We start from the raw sequence: 26,173 nt of genomic DNA on the forward strand, positions 1-26,173 counted from the left end.
TCATCTTCGAATAATTGGTAACTGATTTTGGATATTCTAGAATACTAAAAATCTAAAACAATGTACGAAACTTTATACATATACATAGCTAGCTCCTGATTATGCTCTTATCTATATTAATTTTAATCATGTAATTGAATTATTCATTTTTTTTTATCATTATTAAATTTTATTTACAAAAAAAATTTGTGTTTATTTGCTTTTTTTTAAATAATATTTATCGCCGGCACTCTACGGAAGATACATAATAATAGTTTTTACTTTTTTTTTTCATTTTTTCACTGGTAACAATAATTAATAATTTTTTTTTTTTTTGTATACAAATTTTATTTTAATTTTCTTTTGTTTAAAAAATTTTTTTTGTTCAACAATAACTCAGCTTAATCGTCAAGTACATATGGCCCCTAATTTTTATTATTTTTTTCGTTAAAAAATAAAAATAAATGATATATAATTATTAATTAATAATTATATATAAATAAAACAACCGTAGAGCCGAGTAAAATACGGGGGGAGGAAGGGAGAAAATAGGAGAGAACAGGAGAGACAGTGTAAGATATTTAAGGGGGGCAAAGGGAGGGGGAGCCAGCTAAAATACATTTATCATCTACTTAGCTACTCATTTTTAATTATTATTTATTTTTTTAATATATTTATTTATTTATTTATATGATTTATAATAGAAAATCATTAAATTTGTGTTTTTTTTATTTTTTTATTTTTATATTTTTTTTATTTATTTTTTTATTTATTCATTAAAAATAATGGAACATTATTAAAAATAACATAATTAATGGTAAAATTAACTAAGGCCCTGTCGCAATACCAAATAAACGAAAAAAAAAAAAAACAAAATAAAAATAATCATTATTATTATTTTTAATTATAAATGCCGTTTATCGACAAATTGCGACCCATAATAATATATATATTTTTTTCGTTTTTTTTTATTTTAATTTTTTTAAAATTTTATTTACAAGTGCGTGTGTTTATTTTCTAAAACAATTTATTGGATTATTTTTTAAATTTTATTATTTTCTTTGTTTATGAAATTATTAAATTTTCGTTGAAAAAAAAATGAAAAGTCCCCTTAAAATAAATCTATATATACAAACGGTATGCGTATATTAATTATTATGTATATATCAATGAGTTATTTAAACATTCATTTGTATTTTTTGTCAATTATTTAATTATTTTAATATAATTAATTTATATAATGTGACCTGTTTTTTTTTTTGTGAATTTCCATTTGCTGCCGAGTTTATTTTTAATAATAATAATAGTTAAAATAATGTCGAATGAGTGAGTCAATTAACTAAAAGAAATTATTATTTAATTCCGTTTGTTTTTTTTTTGTTTTATAAGGCAGTCTATCCTCCACTTGGACGATACTCAAGTATATACTCCTGGTCAATTGTTTTTGTTACTTTTAAAAAAATTAATTCATCATGATGTCTCTTGTTCATCAAGATCCAAGATGAAAAATAAAAATATCGATTGGACAATTTCATATATTTCGATTTAAATTAATTTCAATATTAAAAATCCAGTCTCATGATCATCATCAAATATATTCAAACAATTATTTTCTTCATACCGTTGGAATAAAGGGGTCATCTCAATATAATTTATCGTTGTATAATAATATTTCACGCATTATTTAAATTTTTTCCATAAATTTCTTTTTTCTTTATAATATAATAATATAAAATTGACTAATATTTTGAAAATAATAAAAATAAAAAAAAGAAAAATAAAATAATAATAAATTGTTAACGACAACAACGACGACAACAATATTTTTTATAATATAATGATTATTATTTAATAAATCTAAGTTTCAAGACCTGGTACAAGATTGTGGAACGTTTGTATATCATGAAAAGCTCTGCCACAACTTTGGTTATTATTTCTTTCGAATTTAGTTAAATCAAAATGTTCATCAAGTGAGTGTAATTCAACAAGACGTTCTTCAAGTGTTTTAGCTGTATCAGCAAAACGTGAAAAATCACATATTCTATCACAACCAAGGTCATTAACATCCATAAGATGATTATTCATTTGATCAGTTGATCTATTGCCAATTGTCATTTGTGTATCCATGTCATTTGTCGTTGTAAATAAACTTGATGATGAAGATGATGATGATGTACGATTGTCTAGTCTATTATCATGATAATTATTTAGGGAATGATCGGTTTGTGATTCGGACAAATATCTTGATGGTGTTGATGGTATAATATAAAAATCACTGAATACATCATCTTGAAGATCAAGATCATCGTGCCTTTGACGTTTTGGACTTGGATTTTCATTGATACGCATTTCATCACCCAATCTGTTGATAATAATTTGATTAAATTAATTATTAATTATTAAAATTTAATTATTATTATTTTTATTATTTTTACCTTTTTTTAGAAGTATTATCTGTATCCATAGTGCCCAACATTAAATTACCACTGAGATTATTTTCTTTTGATGAATCATCAAGATAATTAACAATTGGTAAGCCATAATTTCTTGTTTTTTCATCACGATTTTCACGTTGTAATCTTCTAACAGCATTATTAATAAGTACTGAACGACATAAACTTGCTTCTGGATCTTCAATACGTCGTAATTTACCAGCAGATATTTTTAATAAACGTCTGCGTTCTTCACGTGCACGATACTTTGCTGATATCATTGTTGGTCTACTTCTACGTATTACCAAATCTTCTTCCAGTCGCATTTTAACGTCTGTAATCAAAAAAATAAATAAATTATTATTAATATATGATTATGATTATTAGTTTTTTTTTTCACATATATGTATAACTGTAAAAATAAATATGCGTATACTTGTCAACGAAGCAACAACTTAGCGGTACAAGTACATACTAGAATTCAAATAATAATAAATAAATAAATACGCTCAATCATTTATATAGCAGCAAAGAGAGATAATATTTATTAAATAAATGTCGTCAAGCAAAAGAGAAACATTGTCAAGTTGAGATGAACAAGAAACCAAGGAATAATTATTATTTTATATTTTTCAATTCGTTGGTTTACTGGTGCACCAATGTGTACGTGTCAGTATGATGATGATGATGATGATGTGGTGACCCACATAGTACATACCTTCGATCCACCAAAGTCGATGCATGAAACACCAAAATCAAAAATAATAATTACACTCGGTAATTTTTATTACAACAACAACAACAATAATAGAAGAAAATGTTTTTAAAAATGAAATTTATTTTTTTTTATTTTCTTTTAATGAATGTATATGCGGTATTTGTGCTTGCGGATATATAAGTATATACAAGTATATATATATATTTATAGAACTTGAAGAAGAAAAAGAAGAGTAATATAACGAGGGCGCACTGGCCTCATTGAAATATTTTTTGAGAGTTTTTGTGGAATTGAAGGGAAATTATATGGAAAATTTTTGAGAGGCCATGAGGATTTTTGAAACGACCCTTTAAATTTTATTTTTTTTTTAATTTTAGTTTTTTCGTCTTGTCATCGTCATTTGTCAACATAAGAATGCATCCGGAGACTTTACCAGACTTTACATGCCGGATGTTAAAACCAAGAGGAAAAAATTAATTATTTTAGATGAAAAACTTCCTGTCAATGGACACGCGTCTGTCAAAAGTCAAAACAATATATTTTAAATTGATTATTGTATATATATTTTGATGATATACACAAAATGACGATTGTAATTTGTATTTTTTCATTTAAAAAAAAATAAAAGACAAAGCTTGATGTAATAAATAATAAAATCTCGTAATCGAAATAATAAAAATAATTTTAAAAAGAAAAAGTAAATGTGACAGAAAGCAAAGGCCCGCATTCTGAAAATAATTTTCGATTTTCACGCTCGAGGTCTCATATACATGCTTAGCAAACTTTCTCCACCATGAGAAGAGAGATAAAGAGAGATAGAGAGACAGTTGCAAGAGAAGGGTACATATACTTTGTAAAAAAAAGAAAAAAAAGAAAAAAAAGTGACGGGATCTGGCAAGTTAGGTAACAAATAAAAATAAAAATTCGATATTCATCGAGATTATTCTTTCAGGACGCTGAAGAAACAAAAAAAAAAAAAAAAAATGAACAAAGAAATAAATCGTGAAATCTAAAACATATTATTTAAGTTTTTTATTATTAATAATAATTAGCCGTATATAATTATTAAAAACAATTATTTATTTATTTATATTTATAATAAAAATGTTAAATAAACGTTGGGTAAATTGCAACAAGTCAAGATGGCCAAGAAACATCGTCGTCATCGGTCTCCGCATATTGCACCAATCGAAACAAATCGAAATAGAAAGTGTCGAGTAGTATAATTCTTGCACGGTAGGGTCACTGAGGGTGGGAGGAGGAAGAGGAGAACATTAAATAGATGATGATGATGGTGGTGGTGGTGGTGGTGGTGATTGCGAGGGACAAGAGGAGGTTTGTTAAGAGTTAAGAAATAGATATATATATTTTTTTTTTTTTTAACTAAACGGACATGGTTAGTGAGAGGCCTTGAATGGAATGCATGTACAAAAGCTTGAGGAAATTAACTAAATACATATGTATATTTAAAAATAAAACTCATGTATTTTAACTTAATTTAAAGCTGAGCTTTTTTTTTTTTTTTTTCTTTTTAAATTTAACACTATAGTTAATTGTATTTATTTTTGACAATATTATTTATTTATTTTATAATAAATATTGCCGCGGGCAAGGACACACTGTGTGTGTACGACAAGGTCACGCACTCGTGTGCCTTCGAATGCGAGTTTGCTGCCACCACCGCGTGTCTCATCTTGTCTGTGCAGTACATATATATATAGTATTTACATTTGCGTGTGGGTGTGCAATTTTTAAACTTGTATGACAATTTTTTTTTTTTTTCTTATTATTTGTACTTGAATATCGATGTTATAATGCATCAATTGAAAATAATAGCTGCTTGGTAACGAAAGTATTCCAAAAATCCATCGCATATATAATAAATCCGTTATGAATATTTTTTACTTGAGCATCGTTATAATAATTCACTGAGTATAGTAGCTCAGGTGACATTAATTCTGCTGACTTTGGCATTTGATTTCATACTTTTTATCAGTATATAAATTTGTTGATTTATATACTTTTTTTTTTTTTTTTTTTTTCTTCTCTTATTATATTATTAAATTTAAAAACAAAAAGATACGCTTGGAAAGAGTTGATTTCATGTGGGACACGATACCGTTTTTTATGGTGATAGAGAGGTACGCCCCGTTATGATTTTTGCCGTTTCTTTGAGACATATTATTTTATATTTTTTATTCTTTTGTTATACTTGACTTGTTGTCTTTCATCATTATTTTTATATTTCGAGAGAGCTCCAAATACTATATATACAAGTAGAAAAGTCAACGAATAGTCAGACATTTAAATATTTCATTTTTTAATTTTAATGGATTTCATTATTATTATTATTATTATTATTATTAAATTTTGTAATTTGCAATTGGTATTGGTTAAATTTAGAATAGATGTATGTTTGTAAAATTGTATATTGTGTATAAAGAAGTGAGGTGGCTCTGATGTCTCTTGGGTCGTTATTAAATAGGCCGTAACCATTCAAACGACTTTCTCCCAAGAGCTGCAATCATTCAAAATACTCAATAAAGTATATTCAATGTTTAAACATATATTTTTCAAATACAATAATAATGAAAAAAACAAAATTACAAATTTTCTACAATTATTATATTGAGTACAAGCTGTTTGTTGTGATAAATATGAAATACAATAGAAAAACAGTAAATTTAAATTATAATATATCACAAACTAGTTTAATATTGTAAAAAAATTAAGACATTTATAAAATATTATACTTTTTTAAAATAACGTTATCATTCTTCCGGTGACTAAAATTATATTTGATAAGATTACGTCTATTTATATAGATACTTTTTTTTTTTTTTTTCTTCATTTTAAATTCAATGAAACGGTGTGTATAATTAAATATTTCATAATCAAAAATAATAATAATAATAATAGTTGAATTATTTTTTTATCTCAATTGACGTACATATAATATATATATTTAATAATAAAAAAAAGTTGTAATTAAAAATATACATGTATATATTTGTGTTTTTTTATAGTTTTTAATTAACAATTTTATATTGTTTGTATTTATGTTTATTGGATGAGTGTCGTTAACAGAACCAAAACCCTCGACCATCAAGTTGAAATATATATTTTACCGTCAGAGAGAGAGAGAGAGAGGGAGGAGAAGGAGAATATAGTGGGGGGAGACTGAATTACTCCAACGCAGGTGCCAGAGTTCTGGTTGCGCGCACGTGCAGTGTGACGATGTCGGCAGTCTCTCAAAAAAAACCTTGTGTTGTCTTTTTTCATTTATCTGCATCCTCTAGTATTCAAGTCCTCCCCCTCCCCCCCTCTCTCTCTCGCACTATGTGCTTTATTTTTTTATATTTTCTTGCAATTTTTAAAACCAGGAAAACATATTTTAAGTTAATTTTTTTTATCTTTTCTTTAATTCATGTTATAATTATTTTTTAAATGTAAAAAACAAAAAAAAAAATGTGTTGATGACGTTGTAAAATAACATAAACATTAAATGTTTAATCAAAATTAAAAAACAATATAATATATTTAATAATTTTTCTTTATATATAGACAAACGCGCGCACACTTTGATTATTATTATTATTATCATTATGATTATGTTCTTCCTACATTCCATAAAAGCCACATCAATACACGGTAATCATGCTAAGAGCAGATGTTGTCCCCTTTTATATTTACACTGTCTTTGCTTTTTCACTTCCAACAAGAACAACCCGCGTCATCTCATTTTTTTGTTTTTTTTTTTTTTCTACTATTATTTTTCATCTGCAGCCCCTCCTCTTTTTCTATTTTACCATCTATTACTACTATATTTATTTGTTTATTAATATTTTTTAATATTGACACGTGTGCAAGTATAATATTATCAAATTCATAGCAAACTGATCACTATGTCTGACCATTCATTTACTTATTCCCCTTTTTTTTTTTTTATCATATTTTTTGTTATGTTTAATCAAAAATACATTTTTCAATAAATAAATAAATAAATAAATATATAAACATAGACACACACACACATACACACTTGTATTTAAATGCGCAACGATTTTAACGAGGTCATGGGAATATTGGAGAAAGAAAACCGCAGCCTACGGTCGATTCTGATTCGTTCTCTGGTAGGTTTAGTTTGCTGGTCCGTTCTCCCTATGCTAGTTTCAACTATATAATAATATATACAAATAATAATATAATGCTTCTGGTTATTGTTGTCCCTTTTCTCTAATTTACTATATGTTGAATTTTTAATACGCAAAATATTAAAATTCAAAAATAAAAAATTATATATATAAAATTGCAGAGGGAAAGGAGGTTTATATGGCTTTGTTATAGAGTCACCTGTCTATACCATACTGCAACATATATATTATTATTATTTATTACTTGCACACCATTGAGTATACATTTATTTTTCATTTGACTGAATTTACTTTTGTATATTCCACGCAATATAATCAAACACAATTAAATGATATTTTTTTTGTTTTGTTTGAACTTTCAGTGCGTTTAGTTTATTTTAATTGTTTATTACGTTAAAGTGACGCCTCTTTATACATATCATGCCTTTTACATATTATATTAGTTTTTTTTTTTATGATAATATGAACGGTGCGTCACGCGTGCGCAACATGACATTACTTGACAGTTAAATTTACGAAAATAAAAAAAACAGCCAAGGGCACGTGATTTTACTGTTAAAGATTTTCTTTTTTTTTTTTTTCCTCTTCTTCAAAGTTTATTTATATATTTAAGATAAATTCTAGGGATCATGTAGTTATTATTTTTAGATTATTTGTTTAATTTGTCTGTATATATATAATAAGAGAGAAACTTGAAAAATAAAAAAAGTATATTATATGGTTTTAATGTAAATGAGTACTATCGTTTATTTAAAAACATTTATTTTATTTTTTTTTCAATATCAGTATAGTGACAATTAATTTTTCAAGTATATAATAAACATAGTGTCATATTAATAATTTTATATTTTCTACTTGTTGTGAATAGAAATATATTAACCGGATGAAAATAAAATATATACCAATAAATGGCTATGTATACAGTTGCAATAAAAATACAATGACTTATTATTTTGACGAGTATGTACAACAAGTAGATAAAATAATTTTAAAAAATAAATAAATAAATAAACATTTGTACACGGTCCACTTTCTTTACTTTCACACAAGCACCACTACCACCACTACTACTACTAATTTACCATCTCTTCGCTATACATATTTATATAAATAATAAAAAAATATTTATCTAAAAAAATTAACAACAATAAAAAGCCAACTTCCTTGATTAAATCATTCGTACACTGTGAAAAATAAATGCAATTCGAATTACGCAAATTGAGTGGAATAATATAAATTTAAAAATAAAAGGCAAATTAATATTATCGATAAACATCAATACTCCCCACTTTAGTTTGTCTATTTAGCTATAATCTCACCCTTCATCCAAATATCGTCACTATGACGACAACTTGACCCTCTCCCCTCTGCCTCTATTATGATCATCATGATGACGACGACAACACATGCTAGAGCATTTTTTTCCCCCACCTCAAAATTATTGTCATCTCGTAGTATTATGAATTTTTGTGATATAGTCTAAAACAGCTTCTTCTATATATATTTACAGCTTTGATTGTTTTGTCACTTGATAAGTACGCATAAGCTCCCTCTCTTTCTCTCTTTTTTTTTTTTCCATTCATATCTATAATCTGCGTAATATTGTCTTTTTAAATTGCTATTAATTGTACTATAGCAAAAAGAATGCCAAAAGGAAGTAAATTTATAAAATAAAATAATATTATGTTATATACATGTTTATTTGCAAAATATTTATATTTATATTGCGAGAAAATAAAAATTAAGTTTAAAATTTAAATGTAATTTTAAAAAGCGTCGCAATTGATTTTTTATATATGTATTTAACTATTTATGACGATAACAAGTGACGTCAAAGATGGTGTATTCACTTGAGTAAATTCATCGATCATCAAAATAAAATAAATATACAATATATTAAGATATATAAATAATTTTATGATGATATTTATCCAATTTGTTAATATCATGACGTTACAAAATATATGAGTTACATATTGTCAAATAATTTTTTAGCAACAGCAACAACATACGTACTCTATCTGTTCTTTGTTCTTGTTTTTGTTGTTGAATAATAATAAGAGACTCTTTACCTCTGTCCCTACTTAAACTTTTAATAATTTGTTGTCTTTGTTTTGCATTAGGGAGCCTTTTATTATTTTTTTACCTCATCTGTGTGTTTGGTATGTGCGCGCATATAATATAATATACCCAAGCAAGTATAAGCAACCAAGCAAGCAAGCCCTCACCATGTCCGCGCGCGAGTTATCACGATATATAACGGAACGGCTCTACATAACGCTGGATAATCGTCCTCCTCTCGTATACTTGTGTATATGTCTGACTATGTATGTATGGTTGTATGTATTACATACATATCAATGGCGTCGAATTCTCAGTAAAACAATGCACCCAAATAATCATAATAATCATATTATATTTTAATTAAAAAAAGTAAATAAATAAATCATTGATTATTTAAAAAAAAAAAGAGTAAGACTATAAATTGATATCGCACCTTGTTAATAGTAGTAGATTGTAGAGGTCAGTTGATTGATGATGATGCAGATGATGATAATTAATTTCTTTTTTATTATTGTTAATATTATTTGACACTTTAAATGTCAATCACTGTATTTTTTTTGTTTGTTTGTTATAATAACAATAGTTAATTGTCAATATTTTAAAAATATGATACTTGTTTTAATATAAAATAGAGCATACGCACAGTATGTTGTTATACACTGTAATCACAATCACAATTGTTTATTAGATATATATTTTATGTGAGTGTGTGTGTGTATGTGTATTTTGGAGCAAAAAAAAAATAATAATAATAATTGTTTTTTAATTTATATGGAGACACATACACACACTGCAAAGATCAAGTAGTATTTATATGATGATGATCAAGTACAACTTACAAGAAGCACAATTTTAACAAAAAATAAAAAATTCAACTTGACGATGAAGAAGAAGAAGAAGAGGAGGAGGAAGAAGAATAAGATTAATAAAAAATAAAAAATATAATTTTAATAATAACTGGTCCGTCCGTATTATAAGGAGGACCGTGAACGACTGAATTCTACTGATTCAAGTTGGCGCTGGCGTACCAGACCATACCAGACTACTTACTATGTAGCTAGCTAGCTATGTTTGAGAGAGAGAGAGAAAAATGATACACAGACACACGTTTGATATTATATCGGCGCACAAGAAGACACATAACAGGAACCATCACCAAAGGCACCATCAACCATACATACAACACAAGCAGGACACAAAAAAATATTTGCACGGGTAAACTGAGTGAGATGCCAAGTAGAAAATAAAATTAAAAGAAAACTAAAAGATATTATATATATATTTACAAGAGAGAGAGAAGAGAAAGAGGGGTAAAATAAAAAAAACGGACGTAGTTACATTGGCATCGACAACACACTGGCCCGTGCCTTCCATCCATTCTCTTCCATATTATATAGCAAGCAATGTGCCATACTCAATTCCATTCTGAGAGAGAGACTTTGACAAAGATGCTAAATACTTGTGCTACCATCAAACTAAAACCAGTGCCTTTTTAACCTCCCCCCTGCTGTTGCTGCTGTAGTAGTAGTAATAGTAATAGTAGTAGTAATAGTAATTGTTGTTGTAATTTTTCAACGAGTTAGAAAAAGAAAACAACTTGATTGCGTCTCACTTGTCGCAGTTGAGATATATTTTCTATTATCACTTACTCTCTAGTATACACTGTCCAAGCTATAATTATTATGACTCTTTGCATCAAAGTGTTACTCTATAGTTTGTATATTACAACTTGTAAAAAAAATATACATAAAACACCAACGAATATAACGCATTATTATATTTCTCTATCTTTTGAAGCCTTATACTCTTTTTCTCTTTTTTTTTTATCTTTGGACCCATGAGATATTGTTATTATGATTGTTTTTTTTTTTTTTTGTCTGTCTTGTGATGCTCAATGCTCCAATAGTCTGCAGTGTGGTGGAGGTATATAGCATTAAATACACCAAGGCCTGAAAGTGTGCTTCCGTCACGTAGACCGTGTCAGAATTTTTGTTAAAGTATATATATACCTATTAGACAATTATTGTTGTTCATAATCAAATTGTCAATTTTATTTATGAATTTATCACTGGACATATTATTATTTTGATTTTCGCAATTTTTTTCTTATTATTAATTCTTATCAGCTGCAAATAAAAAAAATATATTTATGTTTTTGGCTTATCTTCTCGAGGTTTAGCGAAATTTTTATATATTTATTCTAATAATAATATATATAGAAAGCAATTATTTATCATATTATAAATAATTAAATATCATTGAGACGTAAATTCTATACAGACTGAGGTTTATCAAATAAAAAAATACAAGTTTATTTGATCATTTTTTTCTTTTTAATATATATAGAGTGATGGCATGGAAAGGAGCGATAGATGAAACATATATATATATAGACGAAACGGGGCCAACCAGCACCTAACGATTTTCCACCTATAGCGAAGTGGAAGCCTCTGTCCCGGGTTTCAAGCTTGTCTCTATATACTATTCAGTCAAGTGTGTGAATTTTATCGAACAGACTTTAAACACTTTTTTCTTTTTTTTTATTATTTTCAATTATTTTTTAAATTTATATAAATAAAAATGAAAACAAAAAAATTAAATTGTATTTTTTGTGTCAAATGCTTGCGAGCTTTTCATTCATCATTATCATCATTTAATATATATATATTTCATTGTTTTAATTATTACATGTATGCTTGATAATATTTATTGTAACCCTTATGATTGCATATATACATGTGTGTTTAAACTTGGCCCGATCATATAGTTATAAGCAGTAAGTAGCATACATCAACCCTCCATTTTTCACAACAACGAGGGCACGTAGGACAAAATTCTCTCCTCTCTCTCTCTCTCTCTTCACTTTGAAAACACAATCAAATGAATATATGAAAATAAAATAAATAAAATACTACAGACAGACATGCGATAGTGATTTTAGTGTCAGACTTGGTTAAATATTAAAAAATATCATAGTAAACTTTTGTACATGATAAACAAGGTGAAAGTTTGTCTCAATTTGTAATATATACAATAATATCATCTACTTTTATAAATAATATTTAGAACAATTTAATTATGATGTAAAAAAAGCAAAATATTCTTAAACATTTGCTTTGTTCTGCTTTTTATTAAATATATATATATACATATTTTTTTTTTGGAGTTTCTGGCTCGTCGTCTACCGACCTCACAACACGCATCATCATCATCATCATCTTTTCTTCCTTCTTGTTCTGTTGCATATTACACATGGATATTTAACACAAAACTGATATTCTTACATATATATATGTGTACATGGAATGCTTTAATATACCTTTCTCTTTTTCTCACTCTCCTGATCACAAGATCCAACATGTGTATACATATATATACGCAAGCGAGCTTTATATACATAGTAGAGTATAGTAGATATTTGTTTGTTTGTTTGTTTGTTTGTAATATGGCATGTGAATATGTATTTGTTGTTTGACGTCGACTACTAACACTCTATAGTTGTCGAGGAGGTAAATTTCCTGTTGTATAAAATATGTGTGTGATGGTGATTTGGTTTGGTTTGGTTTGCTTGAATTCATATATATATATATATACATGTAAATGATAATGGTGGGGTAGCAGCCGACAATTCGTAGACACCCCGTTAACAGGGACCAGAGTGAGAAACAAGAAGAATGCATCATATACCATATAGCAAGGACAAAGGAGAGCACCAAATGGACGACGACGACGACGACGATGGTGATGGTGATGGTGATGACGACGTTGAGAGCAAAAGCAAGAGCGAGAGAATAAGCCAAGGAGCGATCGATGCTCATCGGCTTTCAAGGGTATCAAGCTTGGGATGAATATACTCGTAAATGTATTCTCATATTTATATTTTATCTTATATATATACTAAATATCTTGATTAATTTTATATATGGTGAGATATATACTTGTTTTTTTATTTTATATTCTCTGTAAATCTCTCAATGCTAAAAGTCGAAAATTAAATTAAATTAAAGATATTTTTGTAAAATAATTTTAAGGAACAATTGAAATTATTTTTTTTAAAATAATATACAAAATAAAGAGGGAGAAGGGGGGTTATTTAATTGGTCGAAAAAGTTGTACAACACATTGCGACCCTATACTCAATGTCTAGTCGGCTTTTATGACTGTCGATGGGGCTTAAAGGTCTCTTTGTGAATATAACCCCCGGATGGGTTCGTTGGACGATGAGAAAACCATAAGGGCCAAGTACATATACACATATTTAAAACTAACAAAAAAAATTATGATAAAAAAGAATCTCTCTTTTTCTCAACTTCCCCCGCATGCATCATTTATGCCTTCCTTTTTTTTATTTTTTATTTATTTTTTTCACACACAGACAGGCAATAATATAATTATTATTTTTTAAATAAATTTATTTAGAGTAATATAATAATGCGGTTGAATTAATTTACCGAGTGGATGAATAAAATAGATTTGGAATTTGTATTTATTTTCAGTGGCAAATCAAGTGGTGTGTACGCATATATATGTGTGTGCCCCCTGTGTCACACTATTCTTAGGATACAAGGTTCGGTCACCCTCAACTTGCTTGCTCAATTCTTCTCAGCTCGTATCATTTATTTATTTATTTATTTAGTTTTTAATCTTGTTCTTGTCGACTCGTTTTATCAAATAAACCCAATACAAGTCAACGACTAGTCGACTACTCAGCTATACTACTACTTGCTTGCACTTAAAAATCTGTACCATATCATTTGATAATATAAAAATTTAACCAGATGCTTCCTCTGTATATCAATCGTCACCATGTTAAAAATTTTATAAATATATATTTATTTGTATTTAATATAATAGCTAAAGAATAAACAAAAAAAGCATTATATATATTTAATTATAGTTTCATTTCTCTTTCCAGCTGTGGAAATAGCGCGTGCGCAGCCAAGATTCTCGCAAGCCAGAAATTCCAATCGGGTTGATGAAAAAAAAAAAACGAGAGAGTGAGAGAGATAGAGAGCAATTTATTGGCATGGACGTATAAATATATGCACTTTGCAAAGTATCGAACGAAAATTTTTACAATAAAAAAAAAAACCTCTTCAAGTAAAATAACTCTTTCGAGTAATTTAAAAAAAAAAAAGATGGAACTTTAAAATTAAATTTCCATGTAATAAATATAGTTTTTATAAATTAATTAATAATTTGAATATTGACCTATATGTATATACTATATTTTTTATACAATATTTTCTTATTTCGAGAAATTTCCAAGGGATGTGTTTCTATACTATCTCCATGCAGTTAAAATGCTAAAATGCTAGAATGCCAAAATGAAAATGAAAATGAAAATAGGTGACTGTCAATATAACAATGAAAAACAAAATCCGGATGAGTAATTCTTTAGAACAGCGGGGGTGTTTGTGATCGGGACAAGTTAAAAAAGAAACTAAACTTGAAGCAGCAAGATTGTTCATGTTATGTTGTTTCTATTAGAATTTAGAATAGCAAAAGATAGAATATAGATACCAAGTATGTTAGTCACACACGCATACCAATATACCATATAATCATTATTTCAAAGTGGGAGAAATATATACGATGCCAAGTATGGCCAGTATATACATCGTTTAGCATGGAAAAAAAAAGAGCAAGATGATGAAGAAAAAGTTGAGCGACAGAGAAAGATCATGATGTGGGAGAGAAAAGTGAGTCTACCAAATGTATTTCACCAATACACATGTAACAATAATAACACCAACATCACCAACATCACCAACAGCAGCAGCAGAAGTTGCAACCACCAGGTAAAAATATATATTTTCATCTCACTCATGGCCCATCATCCCCATCACCACCACCACCAGTTCATTCACAAAGAGAAAAAAAAAAAAAAAACCGAAATAAAGGCTAAATGAAAGAAAAAGAAAAAAATGTCCATAGCAACCGAATAGAGAGAAAAAAAAAAAAAAATGATTTTTTTTCCCATTTTAAAATACCAATAAACTATATTAATAATTAATTAATTTTAATATTGAAAATTAAAAAAAAACAGATTCAATCATTAATTTTGGTATTTTAAAAAATATATAATATTAATTAAAAAAATAAATTTAGTGAGTTATAGTTTACAGGTATGTGGTGTATTATTCTTTGACCCCTGACAACATTAAAGCTCAAACCTGTATTTATTCTGTGTGTGTTTGTGTTTGTGTCGGTGCAGTATAAGGTATAACACAACAGCTGCTGTTTCCGTCAGCGAGGTCTTTACCTACAATGACGATAACCAAGTTGCATACTAATATTCTTGTAAATTTCATCAATACACTCATTGTTATAGGCATAATCATCATCATCATCATCATGGCAAACTTTAATAAATTGTTTAAAGAATCAAATTACAATTAAATTGTATATATATTGAATGAAGAAAAAAATTAAAAGCAAGAGAATACAATTAAAATTTATAATTTAATTTGTAAAATAATATATTAAAAAAATATATATATGACAATACAAAGTTCATTGATATTGACAGTGGCAATGACTCTTTTTTTTTTTTTTTTATTTTAAATTTATTTTTTTTTCTCGCAAGTTGAAAGAAACTCATGGAGTTTGATGACCTTTATTTTTTGGATATTGTGAGTAGGCTTATACCACCACCACCACCACCACCACCAGTCTCGGGTTTTAAAAAATAAAATAAAATGGGCACCACATGAAAAATTTAACTTCATTTTGCCACAAGTATATTATATATATCCTCTTGTTGTTGATTATTATTTTTTAAAATCAACCAAGGGATGCAATTCACACACACAAGAAAAAATATATTTTCATTTTATTTTTTTAAATTGACCAGCTGTTTATTTGCGTGACGTCATGCAGGTGCCAGAAGGACAACCAGAACAAAAATTTATCCGCGAAATACATTGTATATAAAATAATAATAATTATTAAGGCATTTTCAAATAAACAGGTGGACAATGCCTACCAACTTTGTGAAAAAAAATATATAAAATAAAATAAAATAAAATCCTTTTATTGCACAAAAATATGTACGTCACAAGTGGCCCCGATTGTCAAACAAATAAAAAATTTAAAATAATTATAAATTACCTTTAAATTTATCATGTATTATAAATATAAAAATATTTTATTTTCTAGTCGCTTTATTGTTAATTTTATAAATTCGTGACTTGAAAATTATATTTTTATTTTAAAAAATAAAATGATTATGTGAAGATCGTTTTGATTTGTTGAATAATATACGTGTGTGTGTTATCCCACGAGTTTTATTATTATTATCTTTTTTTTTTTTTTTTTGTGTTATCTCGTTGGTTTAAGAGTCTAACATAAAGAAAAAACCAAAATTATATACTAAATATATATTTAATAATTTCATTTAATTTCCTAAAATATATATAGCTATGTTTTTTATTGAAAAATTAAATGAAAAAATTAAAAAAAGTTGTTGTCTATATTATATATTTTTTAACTTATGCAGCCTATAGCTCTTGTGTGAGTAAGTGAGTAAGTGAGTGAGTGTAAATCTCTCTAGTTACTATAGCTTATTTTTCTTGGATATATATATACATATGAGAAAATAGCTATATACCAACAAATACTTGCACTTGCAATGTGAACATATACGCTCAACTAAAAAATGACTGTGAATATACCGTTTTCTCACACCAACATTATGATAATTTACATTTTGTATATATGTATAAATATTATATAGCTTACACACGCTGAGCTGGTTTAACTCATCCATCCATGCATATTATATACATCGACATCAACAACACCAACAACAACAACAATAGTAATATATATATAAATAAGACTATAAAAACCAATGAATTTATATAAATATTATAAACAAAATATGTACCACATACAGCTGATGATAAATTATGTTATATATGTACAACACTTATAAATTTTAACTATTTATAATAAACTTTAATAATTGATTACACAAAATTAAAAAATATCAACTAGCAAATTATATAAAAATATATTTAGATAGTTTTAAAATTTAATTTACGTAATATTATATGAATTGAGTAATATATATATATGAGCTTCCGTAATGTAAATTGTCTTCGATTACGTCAAGGACAAATTGAACAAAGAAGGGACGACCTGGATGTCACTCCATAGACTAATATACTGTATATAAGAAAAATAACATACAAGGCAATTGGGTAATATACAAACTTGACAAGCCTTTTGTTTTACGCAAATATTGATAATCATTATCAATATACTAATTAAAAATAATTATTAAATTATTTAATTTTTTTAAAATTGGTAATAACATTTAGCTGCGGCAATTGTCATACATGAAAATTAAAAATATAAATTTATCAAGTTTATTAAATGCTGCACATGTGTATTTTAGTAGTATAGTAGTAATAGTAGTAGAAGTAGTAGTAGAGGTCGACGCGCGCTGTATACATACATACATATATATATATATATATATTGTATTTAATCAACAAAATAGGGGCCTTGATTTTTAATTTAATATTACTACGCATGTCTCGCTTGGTTGATGTACATATGACATATGTATATGTATATACAGGATAATATTTGAAAAAAAAACCAGCTCCTTTCTACTTGTCTCTCCCTCCTCCTCCTCATCAGTGTTATATTATTTTATTTCCCTTTTTTTATATATAAAAGACAAGACAAGACACTATTTACTCTATCATAAAAAAAAAAGACAACTAATACACTTTTACATATATTTATTTGCTGGTGTGACCTACAAACCCAATTTCATATATATTAAAAGCGAAATCAACATGGGTTACCTAATTTGACGTCTACATGCATTCATATATATATACTATAATATACACTTGTCTGTCTCGTGATAAATTAATAATTTAATACTGCAATATAATATTATTGTAATCATTGATGCTTTCTTTCTTTCATTTATACTATTTGTAATTTTTTAAATATATTTTGATATTTTTCATTTTCTTTCATCACTATATATGAATGTCAAAATTTAAATATATTAAATTGTTTACACGTGTGTTTTCGTGGGAAAAGCAATTTATTAAGGTCAATCATTCAGTGTGTGTGTGTATTTTTATAATGTATATATGTATATATTTTATTTTGATTTATTTATTTATCTAAACAAAAATTTTATTTTGTAATTTTGGTAATAGAGTGGGTTTTTTTTTCAAAGGAATATAGATTGGAATAAGAGGGCAAAGAGAGAGAGAGAGAGAAAGGATGAGGTAGATATCGATCGGCTTGGCTTCCGGCAGGCCGCAAAGCGCAAAATTATCCTTTAATCACTATATATATACATACAGTGCAGATGGAATTTCAATATATTATAAAAATGTATCAATACACATTTGTTAAAAAATTAATTCAACTAATTGTTATTTTTTTATATCAAAAAATATAATTAGTTTTTTTTTTATCAATCAAATTCAAATATAAATTAATTAATATTGTATTTAATCAATACATATATATTTTTTCAATTGTAAAAATAAAAATATAAATTAATAATATGATGATAATTTGGAAAAACAATAATAATTAAACAATTTCTTTTAAAATAAAATCAAGATTTGATTACGCGACGGACAAACGGTCTATTGGCTGCTTCGTACGTCGAATAGTTTTGTAAAATGGGGACTCGAGACAACCGACAATTACCGACTTTTCACGAATATTCACGAATATGGAATCGATGCTGAAGCAAGTAACAGAATACACATACATATACATTCACTATTATAATATATAACGCTAGGCGGCCTCATCAGACTACAAAAATTTATCCCAAGATTTTATTATTTAATTTTTTAAATAAGCCCACTATTTAGTATTTAGTCACTTGTCACTTGACTGCAAGCTCATTGTTATTGTTTATTTTGTTGCTTGGTACTTTACTTGGTCATTTTTGCTTTATAAAAATCAAATTATTTTGTGGCATTTAGCTGCAATGTAATAGACAATGTTGTTTGACAGAAAAACAAAGACCACGTGTTGACATATTTAGATGATGCACCATCAAAACAACCAGTCTCATTTATTATTACAAAAATTATCAATATGGCCGACCTTGTTGCACTATGTGTGTGCGTGTGTGTGTTTGTGTTGGCTTCATTGATTGTTTACAATGTTTATACTCACTATGCGTGCATCACAAATTATAAACCCTTAAATTAATCCCTCCCTTAATTTTTATTTTAACATTTTCTTGTTATCGATGCAAGCAGACGAAAATCAAGTTTATATATAAGAATTTTAATGATGAAAAAAAAGAAACTAATGACTAAACGGTATTAAAATTTCATGTTATAAATATTTTTGAAAAAAAAAAAGAATAGATATAAAATTTGATTCGTTTGTTTGAATAAATTAAATCTTTTTTTTTTTTTTTTCTATGATTTTTCAGTCTACATTTATCCTCACGGTCGAATTCACAAGATAATCATAATAATAAACGTATATTTTTGTATAATTTATAGAAAAAAAAAAATATATACATGTAAATCTAACAAATTGAAAATCTATTGTTTTTTTTTTTTCTATGTATATCGATGGACATCAGTGATCGTGATTCCCACGGTAAAGAAATACATGAAAAATTTAAAATATCATTTTACACTTTGATTTTGGTATATTTCAATTTTTCCATCATTTCATATAGGAAAATAATATAATATATAAGGAAAAAAATCAATAATAAAATTCCTCGACAACTGCGTCACTATTAAATATATCAATATAATGGTCACTTTGCAGCTGACCCAAACGAGGTCATCATACTGCACAAATTAAGTGCACAACAACACAATTTTTTTTTGTGTATTTTGAGTTATATTTTGCACGTAATTATCAATCAAACAAAAAACGAAAAATGACCTTGACAATAATAAAAATAATAATAATAAAATACAGTAATTTAAATTAAAAAAAAGATGCTTAAATTATTGTTCCTTGTTTATTGTTGAAAAATAAATATAAAAAAAAATAAAAAAAAAGTATCAAAGTTGGACACGTTTGTCTTGATTGTAAGTGGCAAACAGCCTTGTCGGGGCTCTACTTTCTATTACGTCAGGGACTTTAATACTACGAGGATGAGGCCTTCGTATAGGACAACAACTAGAAAACTCTATATATATATGTATATTGTTATTGTTGTTATTTTACAAGGTAGAAAATAAATTATTATTATTTGTAAGAAAAAGGCAACATTGCATACCGTTAAAATGATTATATATTTGTTACGAAAAAATAACAATACTATTTGAATCTCTTTCGAAATAGTTTGGCTCATTTTTATTTTATTTTTTTAACTTGAATCAAGTTTCACGACGACAAATTATTATTATCTTTGTCTTTTAACAACCATATTACAAATAAAAAAACAATATTTTGCTGCTGCTTACTTTCTTCATTAAATTGTAAATATAAATAAATAAAATATATTTACTATTGCGTATATTATATATAGCTTGTTTTCACCGAAATTGTATTGTTTTTTTTTCTATATAGCTGATTTTTTTATTTCAAGTTGCAATTTAGCTATGTATTATTATTATTATTTTTCATTTACCGTTGTTGCATGTTGTATATTATATTTTATATTTAAGTTCTATAACATCGCAACATCACACAGACTTGAGCCTACTTTCCTCATGAGCAACTTTTCTGTTGGCTATACATACTTTCTCGCTTGCCAACGAGGCTATCACCTCGACAACAACTCGACAAATTACTTTTTCTATAAAACTTGAATTCAATCTTTGTTAAGAAAAATTTTATTTCATATCAGTTTGGAGTTGAATTATAATCTGCAGGTGATAATTTGTTGAAAGAAAAAATAAAATTCAACACAGCTCTTATCGAAATTGATCAGACATCAGTGTCTATATAATAATAATAATAATAATAATCATCATCAATTATTGTTATTTATTTGTCAACCGATTTTCCAATGTAAAGGATGTATACCTATATATTTTTTTGTTTTTTTTTTAAAAAAATTCAATGTGGTGAACGTCATGACAGTGAAAGCGCCAGGTGAGACGAAAAAAAAAATAATAAAAATTTTTAAGGAGGAGAATATTATATTGTTACAAGCAAGGCTGCATATATATTTTGCGATCAGCAGCAGGTGTCCAAATGATGCACTTTTGTTAAACAAAAAAATAATATGATTATTTAAAAAATCATATAAAAATTATAAATATAAAAAAATGATTTAATTTTAAACACCGTGAAAAGATATCACGCTTTAAAATAAAAATATTATCAAAATAAAAATAATAATTATGCGATGATAAAAATCATGAATAAAAAAAAATTATGTATGTGTGTGTGTGTATTGCGCACGCGACCTGTGCAACGATCGTCGACATCGCGAGTTACATTCCCGACTTTAGCCGACCTTCGTAGCTTCGAGAACGACGCGAAATTCAAATACACATCCATATACATGTATATATACTACCACTACCACTACCACAACATAATATTCTCAGCAAGCAATTTACTCGATTCTCCTTTGTCTCTTGAACATTTAATCACACCAACCAAGTCTGGTTTTAATATATATTTCATATATAACAAAATAATTTAAAAAAAAACTACAAAGTAGATAACATCGATAAAAATCATTTAAAAAATCAAAAATACATGATATTTCTATTTTTTAATTTTAAAAATAGAAATTAATAATTAATTTTTCTAAATAAAAATATCAATATTCATATGAAATGATATACCTATTTGTCACGATTTATTTCGGTCAAAAGAAAAAAAAATATGTATAAAATCCACGTATATATATGTATAGAGATATCAACAAAATTCAACAGGTTGTAGGAGTGACCTCGAGATGAACGACTCTGTGTATTATGTACATGAATTTATATCAACATGTATGCGCATTTAATTTTTTAAATAAATAAATACTCAAAAAAAAAAAAAAAATTGTTGTTTTTAAAAGGTTTTAGTCAAATTATTATTATTATTATTTGAATGAATTTGGTTGCAAATCACGTTGTTGTGTATAGAGAAATTAAAAATTATGAAAATAAAAATGTCCAGGGCCATTACAATGACGACGACGACGACGATGATGATGATGATGATGATGACACAATAATATAAATAATGTACAAACAAAATGGCTTCGATTGTTTCTTAAATAAAAATAAAAAATATCTTGGTGTGAAAGGGGGCCTCTCAACAAAGTGAAACGTCCGGTTATATGCATAACACAAACGAGTCACTGAAATGGGGCCAATGAATATTTTAAAAATCCCTATAACAATATAATTTTAAAAATATAAATTTTACAATTTATTTTATTTTATTTTGTTAAAGAGATTAATCATTTAGCTTTTTTCTTTATAATTTTTAATTATTATATATATATCTGTATAAAAAAATTCTGATTTAATTTCAACATCTCGATTTCACTATGTATAGTTTTCACTTTCCCCGGCTTTTTTTTTTTTTTTTTTCATCTTACTGATGAAAATTAGCCGAGGTCAGTGCATCTAGATTCTAGAATGAATCGATCATAAAAAAAAGAGCAAAGTAGATTGGTAAATATAAAATAACAATAATAAAGATAAAGAAAAAAAAAAAAAAAAGGTCGTATCGACCATCACCCACTGAGCAATGACACCTTTTTAATCTTAGCCAAAGTTTTAAAAGCTATATACAAAAAATACATGTGTATATATGTGTGTGTCCCGGGCAAACAGCTCATATAAAAGTTGATTTTGTCTGGCTGCTAAATTTACTCCGAAAAAAAAAAAATATTTAAGGGTTTTTTTTATTATTATTTACGGTTTAATATAAAAATAAGGATCGAAGCAAATAAAAAAAAATACGCCACGGAAAAACGGAGTATTATTTTGGAGCAAAGTGGGGGAGTGAAATGCCGCACGCGCATTGATCAACCAACTTTGAATAAATAATAAATAATAATATATTGAAAATATAATTTAATAATAACAAAAAATTTAAATATTTTTCAAACTTACCCTCAAAAATATGCCAGTCTTCTTCGAGTGAGGCCAATGCCTGTTGGGCCTGATTTGCCTGTTGTTCAAAATCGAGCATTTTTTTTGTTCAAATTTTCCAACTTGAATTATTTAGCAAAGAAAAAAAAAAAAAAAATTGTTAATTACAAAAACTGCACTTAAATAAAAAACACGTATATATTTAATTTTTAAAAATTTTCATCAAGTCATTAAGATTAAAAGCACAGTTTATATAATTATTATAATAAACAACAAGTCACAGAGTGTGATAATGATACAATAAATAAAAAATACTAAAATGATGATAAATATGTATGTTTTTTGTTTTTTTTATTTTTTTATATGTTTAAATAAATAAACATGCGTTATTGAGTGTAACAGTGCACGGCTAAAGTCAATTCAATCCGTCGCGGCAGCAGTCTCAACAATAACAACAACCGTTACAGTCTAACAAGTCTGTGAGGTTTTTATTTTTTATTTTTTATTTTTTTTCCTCCTCTCTGTCCTCCTTCTCTTCTTTCGCCACACCGCGACAGTCTTTCCGCGCGGCGACCACTCACACACCTTTGCAACAACTAAAATCCTTTACCACTTTTCGTATATGAAATAACTACCTCCCACTCTTTTTGGTTCTCTTGACGCCAACAAACATACATACATACAACTAAGCCAGCTGATGTACAACTCTCTTGCTCTCTTTTGCTCTCTAAGCACCTGTGCACATTAAGACGTCACGTAAAAATAAAAAATTAATTTATTATTATTATTATTGATTTGTTTATAAATTTTTATAGTATAAATATATATATTTTTCATTAATTATAATATGTTAATTGCTAATTACACTCTATATAGATTATCAAATTGACGGAGATAAACTCAATGTGAGAAAAAAAGCCGCGATTAACTGGCCGATTCGCGCGTTAGCGACAAAGGTCGTTACAATTATTTTAAATGTTATTTTATTTGGTATCACAATACGCGCAGCAGCAGCAGCAGATATGGTTGGTTGGTGTATTCGCAGTATTGTATATATTATAATATTGTGATATCTACACTGTACCCATACCGCCACTCGCCACTCAAATGCTCCTCCAGTTGCGAGTCTCCTTCTTTGAGTCAAAAAAAAATAAAAATAAATGATAATAAAAAAATCCCAGTAGATTTTTTTTCCCTCTCTCTCTCTTCATCAGTTAGTTATTACTCTGCAATCCGCGCAATTGCCGTACGTTTATTTGCGCGCGTGCGCAAACTTGTCACTGAAACTGATGGTGGTGGTGGTGATGGTGGCATCATTGTTTAACTCTTTTGCTCTTGGAATATTTTCTTTTTCTTTCACCACCTCCACTGGCTGGTAATTTCACCACTGCGTATCATTATATCAAAACGGCGTGTGCCGTATTTTATGTATACACACATATCTATCTACGTCACGCTTTTGACTTTTTGTTGATGACGTCAAAATCGTCGTGACGCGGGAAATAAAAATTTACGTACATATATGAAAATTCATTATCAATTTTCATTTGAAGCATATTGTGTATGATATATTTTTAATTTATTTTGAAAAGAAAATTATTGTGTGGGCGATATAATATATGAAGCTGATGATTATCATATTATTTTTTTATTTATATAAATATTTTCCTTTTACTTGAATATTATTTTTCATGTTATGTTGCATATACTTGTAAGTTTGAAAAAGTTGGAGAGAACGTGTAGAATAATTCTCTTCTCTTTTTTTTATTTAGCCTCGAGGAATGACTCGATAACTCGGCGTTGATGCTGCTGGTGGTGGTGGTGGTGCTGCTGCCTACTCCTCAGTCCTCACCGACACAAACCAAACCTGCTTCTTCTTGTTCATATATTCAGCAATCCTTTATTATTCACCGCTAAAATTATATCTGATTATTATAGCGCCAGATTTTTAATTATATTGAAAATAATAAATAAGCTCAAATTTTTCAGCTTAATATTTTGCAAAATGCATAAATTTTTTTAAACTTCAATGCAAGTTGAATATAATAAAAAAAAAAAAACATTTAGTCAAGTTCATTCCACCTTGTTCTTTTATCATCATCTTTGTTTCAAGATGCATTTTCTGCATATGACTTTCCTTCTTGCTCTTTATATATTTTTATATTACATGTGATTTTTTTTTTTTTCCTTTTTTTCTTATTATCATCCACTTTGGTATATTGCAGTATTATTTATTATTTGACTAATATTACTATTGATATTGACATTTTAAAGTAAAAATCAAACTACCTGCAACTATGTCAAAATAAAATTATAATTTACATTTATTTAGTTTTTTTTTTTCATCTCATTAATTATTATTAATAATTGTTAATAATGCTCCTTTTTGTGTACAGCCCTGATGTGTGGTGGCTTGCGCGCATCACCGTTTGTCCTCGCACTCACCGTCAGTTAGCATATATATATATAAAATACCACATACACAAGTACATAATACACAGCCAGCATGCATACATGTATACATCATATACCAGTCAGGGAATGAAGGAGATTGTGAAAAATAAAAAAAAATTAAGAGTTGCCGCCGTCGAGTCGCAATATCATAGCGTTTCTTTATTTTATTTTATTTTTTTTTCATTTAAATCTCTTGTTCACTCTTGGCACGTGTTCCTTGCCCCTCTTATAGATTGACCGACACATTGTCATCATCATAATCATCATCATCATCGTCGTCGTGTTTTTATATCATCAGTATTCACGCATGTACTTGCATTGATTATTATTTATATATTTTATATG

The 26,173-nt window shown here is 27.3% G+C and overlaps 1 protein-coding gene across 2 annotated transcripts; it reads right to left on the bottom strand.

The window, feature by feature from the left end:
* Positions 1-301: 301 nt before the first annotated feature.
* On the bottom strand, positions 302-24,581 carry LOC122860617. 2 transcript variants are annotated; one of them, XM_044164510.1, is made up of 3 exons: positions 23,396-24,581; positions 2,415-2,745; positions 302-2,341 (listed from the first exon to the last, which is right to left on the bottom strand). In XM_044164510.1, exons 1-3 carry the CDS (start codon positions 23,472-23,474, stop codon positions 1,837-1,839), a joined length of 915 nt encoding a protein of 304 aa, XP_044020445.1. In that variant the 5' UTR covers positions 23,475-24,581; the 3' UTR covers positions 302-1,836. The 2 variants fall into 2 exon arrangements, with proteins under 2 accessions (XP_044020445.1, XP_044020447.1); XM_044164512.1 differs by lacking the exon at positions 23,396-24,581 and adding an exon at positions 3,130-9,754.
* Positions 24,582-26,173: the final 1,592 nt, after the last annotated feature.

Source organism: Aphidius gifuensis, linkage group LG1, assembly GCF_014905175.1.
Source record: "Aphidius gifuensis isolate YNYX2018 linkage group LG1, ASM1490517v1, whole genome shotgun sequence".
Taxonomy (NCBI): Eukaryota; Metazoa; Arthropoda; class Insecta; order Hymenoptera; family Braconidae; genus Aphidius; species Aphidius gifuensis.